Here is a 14,526-nt window from a genome sequence, read left to right on the forward strand (position 1 = left end):
TAAAGGAGCTATGAAATAAGAAACCATATAGCCTTTTAATCTATTATCTCCTCCAACCTCTATTCAATTTAAATGAAAGACTTACCAAGTCAAAGAATAATCTTAAAGAGTAAAAACGGATAAAGGAAAAGGATCTTTAATTATTTTCTTTGAGAACATTTAAGACACGCACTAAGTAATTACCTAGTACTTTAAGATAAATAACACTTGAAATTTAAAAACAGTAGCACAAATAAATTATTATTTTTTATTGCAACTAGGGAGAATGAGGTGAGAACTCACCTACATGTGAAAGTAGCTTATGCATACCTAAAAAATTATCGTAAATCACAGTGCATATGTGTAAGTTTGAGAGCTATTCCGAAGTTCCTCAGTTTTCCAAAGCCCTCACACTTATGTATGTCTGTCCTTCCTAGTCATGCTCCTTCCAGGAGTTCTTCGATGTTGTCGGCAGAAGAAACTGACCACACGTACTGCCGCTGTTCCTATTTGGTCCCCCAGACCCAAATCATTTCCTTCCTGGAGTTTGAAAGATTTCACAATTTGGTGTGTGTTTTTTTTTCAGTATCTTAAAAATTAAAAGCTATGTTTTCATTTTGGAGTTTACTAAAATAGTAGGGACAGTTATATTCAAAATACTCCTAACATCAAAAGTGAAGCCTGAATTTTTACAAGTTAAACAATGTATATAGGTAGCTATAAAAACAAAACCCACACCAGGGAGTTAATATTGTTAGTCTAACCATTTTTAGCAGAACTTTCATTAGGAAAAAGTATTTTGGGGCAGGAAATAATTTGGGCCAAAGTTAAAATAGCCATAATGTCCAGAAAAAGAGCCACTAAGAGATCTCTGGCATCCAAGGACACCAAGCACTTGGACCCTGGCATCCTTACACAATATTCCTTACAAGTCCTTACAAAAACGGCCAGATAAAGAAAATGACCAGCCACGGTTTTCCAGCTTCAGGTCTCAAGGGTGGCTTACTGTGCATAAACATATACAGATTTTTCGTACTTTTCAACTTCAGTAGTTCTAGCTTTACTTATGAACAGATGCTAAAACAGACATGAATTGTTTTATAGCTATAGGATAAAACTAAAAAAAGGAAACATCTTACTAAAGTTCAAATTGAGCTTGTAAATGTTAGCCTACTTCAGAATTTAAGTTTTCCTCTTACCTGCTACAAACATGATCTATAAGCAGAGACACAGAATCTAGATTATTATCAAGTTTGGTATTGTGATATAGGCACCGATCCCTCTGTAGTTCCACCGCCTGCCGCAGGAGAGTCTGTAAACGCCGTGGGGGAAGCATCACTGATGGTGGTAAATATGCTTTAAATAGAAGATATTTTTAAAAAGAGAAAATTAAAAAACAAAACAGGATAAACTTTTACATAAGACAGTTACTTATCTTCTGCTGCACTTGTCCCCACCCTAATAATATTGTTCTTAAATAGAGCAGTTCTGGGTTATGAAACATGAGCTGTATGAATATTTGTCTCTAGATGTGTTGCCACTAGAATGGAAGATACTTGAACAGAAGGGCTTTAATATGTGGATCTTCTAAACAACAAACAAAAAAATCAATAAAAAAGAAAAAGGCGGCCTGGCAGGTGTGGCTCAGTGGTTGATAGTCGACTTATTAACCAGGAGGTCATGGTTCAATTCCTGGTCGGGGCACATGCCCTGATTATAGGCTCAATCCCCAATAGGGGGTGTGCAGGAGGCAGCTGATCAATGATTCTCATCATCAATGTTTCTATTGCTTTTTCCCTCTCCATTCCTCTCTGAAATCAATATAAATACTAAAAAAAATAAGTTTAAAAAAAAAGAAAAAGGCGGTAACAATGAAAACAAAATTAAAGATGGTGTGTGAGAGGGAGACTATGCATCACTAGAAGTGTAAGAAAAATCTCCAGTTAACAAAGAACAAGTCAAAATCCTAGAACAAGCCAAATTCTAGTTGCTTCTAATGCCAATGAAAATTCAAGGAATAACTGGTGTCTTGATACTGATACCAATCCATTCTGATCCTTTAATGTCTTACACCTCCCAGTCACATTGTTTTCTGATTCTCAGAATCTCTGTTCTCAGATCAACATGAAATATAAAGAATAACATGACATAAGCACAGAGGGAAAGGTCTTTTATATAAAGATGTGGCAAAATGAAACTCCTACCCTAAATTGGAAGCCACAGAACATAGTTGAGGGGAGGGTAAGACAATTTACAGAAGAAATCTGGGCCTTATTATTGAAAAGACAATATTTACAACACTCATGGTTTACATATATTTTTTGCCTAACCACAGCACTTTTCCCACAGACAAAATCTTACCGGGAGCATCGTTACATAAAACAAATAAAAGGGGAACTGCCTGGGACCAGCACCCTCACTGCCTGTGAAGGGTAGCTTCTTAGACTCCATGGTTTACAGGGTCTCTTGAGGGACTTCCCCACCACCTTTCCCTAAATAACCACTCAGTAAGAGTGTCTAGACACAAGCCCTTCTAATTGGCTCACAATAGCGATTTCTCATCTAAGAACAAATAGAGGCACCAAAAAATTAAGACTCTTACTTTGAAGTTTGTCCAACAGTTTCGAGCGGGAAGCTGTTCCTTTGCCTTCCCATTCTGCTTTTGCACGTAGGTCTTCTGCATGGCTACACATCAGATACCTAAAAACACGACAGGGAAAGAACCAAATAGCAAGTCCTTTTCTCTGGATTAAAAAGAATTGAAAAATACTGATTCTACTCAAGATAGCTAGTTCTTACTAAGAAACACTTATCAAGAATAAACTTCTGGAGTGGACCCAATTCATTAATACAACCTGGCATCTGGATATAATTTAAAAAATGTAACATAACAGAAGTAGCTAAATACATGTAATTGTTATATTATCTATGAACATATTCTTACATATATTGTAATCGTTATCTATAAATAGCTCTTATTGTGTGCCAGCCTCTGTTCTAAGCACTCAACATCTATTATTATTTCATTTAATGCTCATAACCATCCTGTATGAAGTATGCCCTCTTATTCTAGTTTTATAAATGAGGAATTGAAGACAGAGAGTTTAAGTCATTGATTTAGGGTAAAGTTAAGAGGGAAAGTAGGAATATGAATCCAGACACTCTAGCTATAGAACTTGCTCCTAACCACCATGCTAACTTAGCAGCTTTCACTAGTAATACAAAACAAAACCTTAAAAGTTATATTAAGTTAATTAAACAAAACAACATACCTTTAAGAGATTATCATAAACGTCACTCAAGAAATGGTATAATTGGACAACCATCCTTGTGTCATCCTGTGAAAGGTACTGCGATCCCAAAGCAGGAAATTTGGGAACTGCTTTCTTACTATCTGTGCCGAAGGAGGCATAAACGCTAAAGTTCATGGACTCTGGAGAATACATGAGGGCCCCCTGCTGGAAGTGTGACCCTGACCTGGTTCTGGCTCTTCTCAGAAGAACGGGCTTTAAAAGTAAAAGAAGTGAAGGCATTATTCAAACATGGAGATTAGACCTGGCAAGTAACTCTCCTGCTATTTTTTGTCTGTTCTCAGACAAATCTGTTCTTCTCACTTGTAAAGAGGGTATGAAACAAGGCAGTAAGGATCAAGTGAGATGGAGTATGAGCATATGAGGTACTCGGTCCACTTCCTGGTATACATGTAGAGCTTAATAAATGATAACATGGGTTCCTCTCAGTTAACCCGAGTATCACCTCCTCCTTTTCTTAACTGCATAAAGCATATTGCACTTAGCATTTAAATCAATTAATAGCCTTTCACCCAACAACAGAACTACTTGTTCTCTTGCTATTTAGTATATAGAGCCTTAGCTGATGAGAACTTAATTTTAAAAAAATAGTATGAGTAGTTAGATTTAAGCTGAATACTGCAAAAATTTGGTTTCTAAAATAACCTTTGGGAGTAAAATTTATTATCAATAATTCCGAGAAAATAATTTATTTTTTAAATTCTGCAAAAATAACTACAATGGTTTCTGCGCCCTTTTGAAAATATGACACCTAAAGGTTTCAAAGGAAGTCACATGTTTAACTGAAAACACTGGACTGAGCTCTGATGTCAGTTCCACATCTTGTCACTTCTAGGCCATTTACTTATGTGCAATAGTCTAGGGACAAACTTGATGAAGCTCCCTGCAGAATAAGACCGCCGCGATTCAAGTGTATGCACTACTGCCAGAGCAGAAAAGAAAGCCCACCATGTGAAGGCCACTTAGGTGACACAGAAATCAGACACCTCTGAAAGAGGTGATCCGCATAAAGGAATGTGTCAGCTACAATACTGAAATATCCAGCAGAACTGACCATTTCAAGATGTAGTGGTGGGTCAAGACCAATGATTTTGGAATCAGTCAAACCAGGCTGTGAATCTTGGCTGACTTAACTCGCTGTATCTCGGGCTGCTTACTTCACCCGAGGCTTCGTTTCCGTACCTGCAAAAACCCTAACATGAACCCTGTACATCTTAGGGCCTATCTTCTTGTATATATTTGAAAACTCATTATGTGTCAGATATTGCTCTAGATCAGGGGTGGGGAACCCTTTTTCTGCCCAGGGCCATTTGGATATTTATAACATCGTTTGCTTAATATAAATTTATGTTGCTATGAAAAAAGCTCCTAGATTCATTGAATTTCGAGTCCCACCTGCGGTTGCATGGCCAGACCAAATGATTTCACCGGTCTTATATGGCTTGAGGGCCAGACATTCCCCACCCTGTTCTAGATGCCAGGGGCCCTAACATATAATGAAAAATGCTATAAAGAAAAACAAATGAAAAACAGTGATGTGACAGAGAATGCCTGGTGGGTGGTCTCAGGAGCGGATATTTGGGTTGGGACCTGAGCCAACTATGCAGAGACTAGGGGAAGAGCATTTAAGATAAAGGGAATAGGCAGTAAATGCCTTCACGTTAGTGTCACTACAATAATGAACCAGGGAAAAGAGGGCGGGAAAGGATCCGGGCCCTTGTGGGCCTGGGCAGTTCTTGCGTTTTAAGCACGCTAGAAAGCCAGTGGACAGTTTTAAGAAAGGAGAGAAATGGTTAATGCATGGTTTTGCTTATGTGTTTCTATGGCTGCTGTGCGAAATATGCATTAAGGAAGGGAGAGGCGCTTATGGCTTAACTAGGGTAGAAATTGTGGAGGTGAAGAGAAATGGACAAATCTGGGATGTTTTAGAGTTAGGCCCTTTCCTGTCTTCTTTCCCTCCAGCCTCCCGGGGCGTTACCTTTGCCTTTCTCTCTCCTAAGTTCCAGTGCCCTTCTTCTGCTTCTATAACTTGTTTCCTGAGCTTATGCAGCCCAGCTGGTTCACTTCTACTACCTCTAGAATTTTCTAAATGAATTTTCTCTTATAAAATTTTTTTTAAAAAACAAAGCAAGGATGAGGCTTAAGTTTTTTGTCTGAGCAAGTGGGTAAAAGGTCTTACCATTTACTGAGATGAGGAACAGGTCAGTGAGAGTGAAGTGGGTAGATGGGCAACTGGAATCAAGAATTTTGTTTTGAACATTTAACTGAGGCACCTATTAGCCAAACGGAGACTGTCAGGTAGGCTATTAGATATGTACGCTGGGAGTTCAGATGAAAGGTGAATTTAAGAGCCACCGGCAGATCGATGGTATGTGAAGGCATGGTACAAAATGAGGTACCTTGGGAGAGTGTTTAGACAGAACAGAAAGGAGGTCCAGAACCAAGCCTTTGGGCACGCTAACTTTTAAAGGATTGACATGAAAATAATATGAGATTGTACATATGAAGTGCTTAGCAAGGACCTGGTAAATGATAAGTGTACATTAAGAGAATATACACATCAATTCTGGAAACTTCATTGCTTATTAGTTTTGTAGAAGATTCTGAAATGGCCTTTCACGGGCAATACATATTTCTTCTTCCTTTTACACACTTAAATATTTCTCTATTTTAATATGGAAAGCTTCCTACCAGGACAAAAAAGAGTATATCTATAAGTGATTCTATCCCAGGTTAGTGTTACCTAAGAATTTAGCAATATTCAGATCTTGGAAAAATGTTAAAGAGATGTAACTTTGAAAGCTGACCTTGATAAAAGTAACAGCCCCTCCATCAACCTGGAGTCTAAGAACTAGGCCTCCTTACCCACTAAGAACATGAATGCGCTCTGTATTGTATTTCAGTGGCGTCAATTCACAGCGTAGAACTTGAAGTGCCTCCAGGACCTTGCCATCCTCCAGGTATTCCAGGTACTTCTGCTGCAGCAGCAAGAACTTCATCCTCTGACATGACAGAAAGCAGCAGTCAGGGGAAAAAAGTTGATGGAAGGTTCAGAAAATGTTTGTGCCTAAACAGAACAGTAGAAACCATTCTACTACGCCCTTTGACAATAACTTTTTAAAAAGCTTTAATATGACTCAAAATATTTGGGTTTAATGGAGTCACAGTATATTAAATGTGACTTTGCTCAATTTCATGTCTTAACACAAGTTTTGAATAATCTCAAATTAGATACGATCATTAATGACATCGAAACAGGAAAGAATGAATTCTGCCCTCAAAACATTCACCTAGAATTTTATTTCTTCTATAAAAATTTAGAACTATTTACAGTATTCTAAATTTTCTTTTTTAAAAAAGTCTGGGACTTTTATAATGGGCAGTGGGAACATTTTAGGGAACAGGTTTTGGAAAAAAAACACAGAAAATTCCATCAGTGAAGAGATTATTTAAAATCCACAAGGTGAAAGGACTAAGTAGACCAGAAAGCAGACCTGGAGACATGAGGTAGAAGTTGCAAAGTGTCAGATTTTGGCTTATCAAAAGTAAGAAGAGGTGCCCAGCAAATGGACTAAAGGTTGGTGCGCAAAGTACCGAGTTTCCTAGGACTCAAGTAGACAAGCATAAGCCTGATGGGACTCACTCTAAAGGCAATAAAGGTTCAACTCAAAGGTTTTTAATAAGATTCAATATTTGTATTTCTGGGTTGGTAACACTCTGATCACTGATACACATAACGATGAAGCACAGACAATTATCAGCTCTTTCCCCTTAAAGGATAAACCATTTCCAACTTATGAAATACTTCCACGTTTAGTTTTGTTTTTTTCCCCCTGAAATGTGCTGGGCTTTAGTATTTTCTAATGTTCCTTTACTATATTATTTTAACTGGAAAGTAACTTGAAAATCTTAGCAGCTTTTTGCTAGAGCAAAGAGAGATTTATGAATATCAAGTTTGGAATGAATATCAAGTTTGGAATTTCTTTTAAACCTTAAACCTAATTAAGGACACTGCCTAGAGGGACTTCCATTGTATCTGCTACCTGATGTACATAGAGAACCTTGTTAGTAGATAGGAAGTGTTAGTTATACTTAGAGAATCCAAGAAATAGAATCCAAGAAATAGTGGTAAAAATCTCAAATCCACTTACTTTAAAAAGCATTTACTGCTTACTTCTCTCAAAAGATGGTTTGAGCCGAAGCAGGTTTGGCTCAGTGGATAGAGCGTCGGCCTGCGGACTGAAGGGTCCCGGGTTCGATTCTGGTCAAGGGCATGTACCTGGGTTGTGAGCACATCCCCAGTGGGAGATGTGCAGGAGGCAGCTGATCGATGTTTCTCTCTCATCGATATTTCTAACTCTCTATCTCTCTCCCTTCCTCTCTGTAAAAAATCAATAAAATATATTTAAAAAAAAAAAGATGGTTTGAAGAACTTATCATTTATATATGGAATTAAGAGCATCATATAACTGCTCTACAAGATTTCCTATTAGGGAGTATTTAGAAGAAAGGCATAACCTACAAGCTTATAAAAATGACTTCTAGAGAAAATAAATAAAAACAAACCCTCTCATATAGATTAGGCACACATTTAAATACATCTTTTATAACATACATTGCTTATGCTTGGTAATAATCTAATCTTAAAACTATAGCTAAAGAACAATAGGAAAAATTTCCAACTATGAGATAAGCTCCTATAACTCTAGAAAAATTACACTTACCAAATTTTACACAGTTACACTGACTAAATGAGCATTTCAAAAACAGATTAGTTTCCAAGATGCTCTAAAAATTGTTGCTGTACATGCAACCGTAAGTTTACTTTTATATATCAAATTAAAAAATACTTTGAAGTCCATCAGGTGACAAAAACACAAAAACAGAACAGCCCTAACCGGTTTAGCTCAATGGATAGAGCATTGGCCTTTGGACTCAAGGGTCCCAGGTTCGATTCCGGTCAAGGGCATGTACCTTGGTTGTGAGCACATCCCCAGTAGGGAGTGTGCAGGAGGCAGCTGATCGATGTTTCTCTCTCATCGATGTTTCTAACTCTCTATCCCTCTCCCTTCCTCTCTGTAAAAAATCAATAAAATATATATATATAAAAAATAAATAAATAAAAACAGAACAATCTAAAAATCAAAACATATTTGAAGTTCATTCTGGATATTCTCACCATTTTTTCCTTTTAAAAACACTTCAACTCTTTATGAAGAGTTCGTCTATTTCCATTTATCGGTATACTGGTAAAAGTTTCATATCACATAGTGTTTTTGATTCAAATTTGAGAATCCTATTTTGTTAGAGAATTTTTAAATTTAAATGCCACATGGAGCTGGCCAGAATTTGCATTTCATTTCTTCACTAAATTTTCTTAACAATTGGGAATTTGGGGGGAAATTTTTTTAATTCAGGGCAAATTCTTAACTTATTTATTTATTGGGTATCAATCATTACGTCCTACGCACACCCCTCTGCCATTCCAATGTGTGTAGGGACAGTGTCCCAAGTGCTGTTTCCCCCTTATTTCCCCACCAAGATCCTGCTAGAACATGTTATTCTCTTTCCATGGGGCAGAGGAGGAGGAGAGGGGAGGAAGGCAAGAGAAGCCAACATAAACACGTTTTCCGTACACAGAGAATGCTATAAAACAGTGCAAGAACATTTCTCTCTGAGTCATTTTATCCAGATTAAGACAAAGAATATCCTGAAACTGGCATCAAATCTTGGTGGTGCACATGGCAGAGAACATGCTGCTGACTCAGCACAGAAAGAGATGTGGTTGAGAGAGAAGATACTTATTCTACCTAAAACCAAGCATTTGATGCACATAAGAATGGCGAGTAAAACTGTAGTTTACTTCCGAAAATTTAAGGCACAAAAATGTAAATATAGTTTCAAGAAAATACATATCTTTCAAAAATGATGTTAAATTATTTACTAAAAATGTTTTAAAAAGAAGGCAAAACTCAAGTCTGCTGAAATGTGGGGTCAGGGCTTTACTCATGGTTTTTTAAAAGACCACGTGCTTCTTAACTGAAGAAGGAAAGAAAAGAAGAGAAAGTGAACTCTCTTTTCTGTTTCCCCAACTCCTAATTTTTTAGATTATTTCTGGTGTCTGATAACTTTGCGGCATCTTTGGGTCCAGCAGTGTTTCTTTCTCTTGCTGTCTAACATAAACTTGACACTGGTAAGTGAATAGGACAGCTTGAAAGATGGTTTCACATGGTAAATCTGGCTGTTGCCTACCCAATATTTGTATTGGTTTATCCTTTCCTCCCATATAATTACACTGAACTCAATGTCGGGGGGGAAAAAAAAGAACTCAAAAGTTACGATACACAGGAAGTGTGTTTATCAAGAACAGCCTCTTAGCCAACTTAGTAGTGGCTCTGACTAACTCTGGAACAAGGTTTTAACCAAGTTTTATCAATTAAATGACTCAGAGGAAAGGGGGAATGAATTATATTTAAACCATGGCTCTCAAAACTCCTCCCTATTTGACTTCAAAATATACTACTTCATCTTTGCGCATTAATATTTGAACAGTTTTGTTAAGCATTTCAATTATATTGAAAAATAAAGAATCAAACACATTTAGACATATAGGAGTTTTTTATGTTACTGACCTCAAATACCCACCCCAATTCCTCAGACATGGCTAAGCATATTTGAACCCAAACTAAAAAAAATGTTGATTCATGAGCTCAGCTTCCAGAAAATCCAGAGCAAATGCTGCTATTTCTGGTATTATTTGACTGGAAACCATTTAAAAATATGGGGAGTAGGGAAAGGGAGGTGCGTAGGGGAAAGTGGAGAGTGGATCAGGTCAATAAAAACATTCAGGTTTAAAAAGTAAAATACAATTTTAGTCTAGACTAAGTCATCAAGTGTGTCTGGCTACAGTTAAAATAATTATGTTAAAAAAAAAATACCCACCAAATAGTTGTCTTCTAAGACATTACTACAAACTTATGCTTACATTAGATTATCTTCTGGAGAAGGGGGGGAGAGGAGTAAACATACTTAGAAAGGTGAAAAAAAAATGCTGAACTGCATTTTTAAAAGCAATTGATTCATCAATGCTTAAAGTAAGAGAAAAACTGGAACCCCTTTCTTTGTATAAATACCTAAACAGTTTGATGGCGTGAGGCTCAGCCAGAGATTTAATCTTCATCTTTTATTAGATCCTAGAATGTTCTATAGACTGAACAGGCTGTAAAAAGAAAGGATTCCTCCTTATTATCTAAAACTACCTTTATTCAGTTAACATGTTGCTTCTAATGAAGGTTTCTAATGAGATACAATAATCATCTAAATCCAATACAGAAGTCTCAAATTACTATAAAAACTTAAGAAAAAGAGGAAGTGAGCCTATTCAAATTTTTACTACTAAATTACAGATACAATTTGGGTGAAGCTTAAAAAAGGAAAGCAATCCTCCAAGAAATCACATCCTTATTTTAAAATAGTCCATGGGCAAGTTCGTTACTGTCACCATATAAGCAATGCTAGCTTGTCTGATGGGAAAAGAACCCCGATTCTTATTTTGGCTTTAAATGCCTTGATTTTATTTTAGGGTCACCTTCCATCCCACCAGAGCTAACAATTTATGAAAAGCTGGCCAGTTAAAATATGCTTGTTTTTCTTTTTAAAACTCCAAACACACTAATTGGGGAAAATTTAGTCACTGGAAAATTTGTAATCCTTTTGAATATAGATGTTTGTTTATTTTAACTTCTGTGTTTTCATTTTAAAAATTGACCATGGAATTGATTATTCAATGAGTTAATTAATAATCAACCATCTGATTCAATAATAACAAGTTAAAATTTTTAGTGTTTTAAATACTTAGTAAGAGAAAAAAAGATAATCAATTTAAATGAACCAGTATTTGTTCATATTTGTTTGCACCTTTAACTCACCTAAAGGCCATTCTCTAGGATTATATAATTGTATAAAATCACATTAAGAATTTGAAAACTTTTGTAATTAAGATTTGTTTTTAAAACCCAAAAAAACAACAACAGGAGACTCTGTTAGGTTTACAGACAAAGGCAGAAAGATCAATGTTTGACCCAATTAAAAAAAAAAAATCAGCAGTAACACTCATTTACTAATATTTAACAAACAGCTGGTTTCCTTACTTCACTTCCTATTCACCCTTGTCCCTCCCCCACCAGACAGGAAATTGCTTCTGACAACAAATCAATCAGCTAGAAGTAAAAAAGCCAGCAGGAAGAGGCCAGGCAGCTGATTCTTCATGGTTTCCAATCACAAGCACTTAGAAAAAATTGTATCCCCTCCTCTCTCTCAGCAATATCTACTGAAGAGGTGAAGCCTATCAGTATAAAAGATTCACTGAAATTTATGAAAGAGGCTACCAAGTCAACTACTCAATTGATCTTGTTGGGGAAATAAGGCCAGTAAGCAGAACCCAATGGTCAAATACACATAGAAACCCTCACCAGAGTCATACTTATTATACAAACTTTGACACTGTCAATTCACACAACTGGAATGCAAGAATGGGAAATGGTGAGCACACCAATAGAGCTGGGTTGAATGAACTATAATTATAATTGCCAAAGATGAAAAAAAATTAGTGTCAGCTACTTAAGGCCTATAGACATACATACACCCAAATACATTCTTTACCAGCACATTCAGTATTTTTAACAATATAAAAGTATAATTTATCCTTGATTCTAGAAGTATAGAACTCCTACGAAACAGTACTAAAAGCATGATCTTCAATATAATTTTGTATTGAGCGTAATTTGTAAATTAGGTTCAAAAGACACACTTATTATACATGATTTTAAAAATAGAGCTCAAACTTTAACAAATCATAAACACTCATCTTAGTTTACAAATTTAATGACATGAAATTTAATTCTTTTTAGGCCTTATCTTTTATAAGAGGCAGAAGCCTAGAGTTATCAATAACCTATTAAAATAAGCATAAATGTGAAACTAAGAACAAAAGTGTATTTACCACAATTATTCCCAACAACGTTTGAGAGATTTCAAGTGCGCCTCTTACCACAATAGCATGAGGAGAATGCACTAAAGGCTTTAGTTCATTCAGGTCATTTTCTGCCTGCAAAAATTGGTATAAGAGAAAAACAGAAATGTCACAACCTGCACGTCAGATACGTAATGTTAGCAGCAGTCACACAGCTCTATAGGCCCTACTTTACCTTATCCCAGTCTCCTTCCATGACATGATTTCGGAATTTGGTGGCAGAAGGATGTTCTAAACGACATCCTGACTCTTGCATGAGGAGATCAACAGTCTGGCTGCAGGAGAGATACAGTGTAAAAACGACCTGACCACGTTCAGGGTTTACTCTTCCAAACAAGCGAATGTCTATGAAAACAGTTGCCAACGTTTTTAAACTCATCTCAGGAAGAAAAAAGAAATAAAGAGCTTTCATGTGCTTGGCTAAACCAACTTGATTTTTAAACTGCCACCTTCGTTTCTATCTAGTTAAGTTAAAAGCCTTCCTGAAACCAGAATCAAAGTAAGTTCTTTCTATTCTGCCATTTAATGCCTCACAAGTTGAAATGAAGTATAAAATTCCTAAAAACATGTTGTAACCAATTGGTTAAATAAATGGAAAAGAACAAACATACACACACAAAACAGGATCTCCCTAACCCTGTGACATTTCGTAAGATAAAAAATGTTAGCTCCATACAAGGTGATAGCGATGACTTGCCATTGGGGGGGAGTCTTACATCCAGACATCATGTTTGCATAGAAATTCTAGTAGGTCAGTCTTTAAAATGGAAATAAATCCAGCCTCAAAAATCATCCCCTTTCTCTCTATCCTAAAAATAGCCAATTTACTATGGTGTGGGTTCCAAACAGTCACGAGGTATTTCCTCCTGCTGCTGTCAGCTTGCTTCTGGTCTCAGTAAGACGCTGTTGGCGCTTACAAAACCTATTTTCATACTAATTCCTTTTCCTTCGGGCAAAGAGGTGAAATCTTCCTATATCTCTCTTTGAAAGCATAAAAGACTCATCAAAAGTGGCCCAGATATTTTGACACCTACGAATCTTCCTTTATCAGTTCCTACATGTTTGTTTATGTTTCAATGTTTTCTTACTCAGCCCCAGTTATTTTTCAGCTAAACAGTGCCATCAGCCATCTGCCCGAGAATCAAAATACTTATGTCACCTTAGAAAAGTGCTCTTTCCCCCTCCCCAGAGCGAATGTGGACCCAACAGGACCACACGGGCCGGCCCCAGAGCGTGTTTCCATCGCCGCTGGGAGCTGGCAAAGGCTGTGGCGTTCCCCCTGCCTCTGCCTGGGGCTCCTCGGCACCCCCCAACCCGACCTCCCCCCTTGGTTTTTCTTTGTACAGACACGGTGGTTTGGGGCCAAGGTCGCCGCCCCCCTTCACCCTATTTAGGTCCAGAAGGCCGCCTCAACTGTACTGGACAATAAACGATTCACCAGATCGGATGCCCCTTTTCAGAGGCAGCCGTCTCTCGGCAGTAAATCGGGGTTCCGGTCGAGCTGGGGGCAGGCCCCCCAGGACACACACACACCCGGCGGGGCCCCTGCATGACACCCGCGCGGCCTCTCCCTGCAGGACTCCCCTCCGATGCACCCAGCCTCCTCCCCCAGGATCCCAGCCCCTCGTTCCCATAAACACTTGTAGGCGACGGCCTCTCCTGATTGGTGGCTGCCCGGGCTGTCTGTCACGGCCGGGGGGTGGGGTGGGGGTGGGGGCGTGGGGGGGCGGGGGGAGGCGTCCCACAAAGATGCCTCTGAGATGGACGCAAAACAAACCCTCCGAGGTTCATTCTTTCCACCGGCCCCCCCTCCCCTCCCCCGCCGCACACGGACACACACCCCGCACGTCCTTACTGACCACCGGGCCCGGAAGGTGTGCGGGGAGGGGAGACCCTTTGGTCTCTACGCCCCCTTCCCCGATCCCCAATCCCCCCATCGGATGGACGGTTCCCCCCATGTCCCCTCCGGGCAGCACCCCGCCTCGGGCCGGGCCAGTCCGAGCCGCGTCCTCCAGGCTCCCGGGCCCCCGAACCCCCGCTCCCCGCCGCCGGTCTGTCCCCCCGTCTGTCCGCACCGGAGACTTACTTGAGCCCCAGGCCGTTCAGGTGCTGCCCGATGAGCCGAATGACGTCCTCATCCGACTGGGACAGCCGCTTCTTCTTCTTGAGGCTGCTGCCCAGGTCCGGGGTGGCCAGAGCCGCGTA

General features: G+C 38.8%; 1 protein-coding gene across 4 annotated transcripts in view; it reads right to left on the reverse strand.

Annotated features, from left to right (window-relative positions):
• WDR26 (WD repeat domain 26) overlaps nt 1-14,520 on the reverse strand; it is a 37,192-nt gene extending 22,672 nt beyond the window's left edge. For 2 of the 4 annotated variants that reach the window (XR_002826794.1, XM_006105105.2), the window contains exons 1-6: nt 14,408-14,520; nt 12,497-12,596; nt 12,292-12,396; nt 6,156-6,292; nt 2,582-2,679; nt 1,179-1,335 (exon numbers count right to left, since the gene is read on the reverse strand). Coding sequence is in view for 3 of the 4 variants with exons in the window: in XM_006105105.2 (XP_006105167.1) it covers nt 1,179-1,335; nt 2,582-2,679; nt 6,156-6,292; nt 12,292-12,396; nt 12,497-12,577 (578 nt within the window). In the remaining variant the exon portion in view is untranslated. Of the gene's footprint in view, nt 1-1,178; nt 1,336-2,581; nt 2,680-3,251; nt 3,486-6,155; nt 6,293-12,291; nt 12,397-12,496; nt 12,597-14,407 lie in introns of those variants that run through there. The other 2 variants (XM_006105106.2, XM_023746203.1) reach the window with 2 other exon arrangements.
• Between the last annotated feature and the right edge of the window lie 6 nt (nt 14,521-14,526).

Source organism: Myotis lucifugus, unplaced genomic scaffold, assembly GCF_000147115.1.
Source record: "Myotis lucifugus unplaced genomic scaffold, Myoluc2.0 scaffold_635, whole genome shotgun sequence".
NCBI classification, from domain to species: domain Eukaryota; kingdom Metazoa; phylum Chordata; class Mammalia; order Chiroptera; family Vespertilionidae; genus Myotis; species Myotis lucifugus.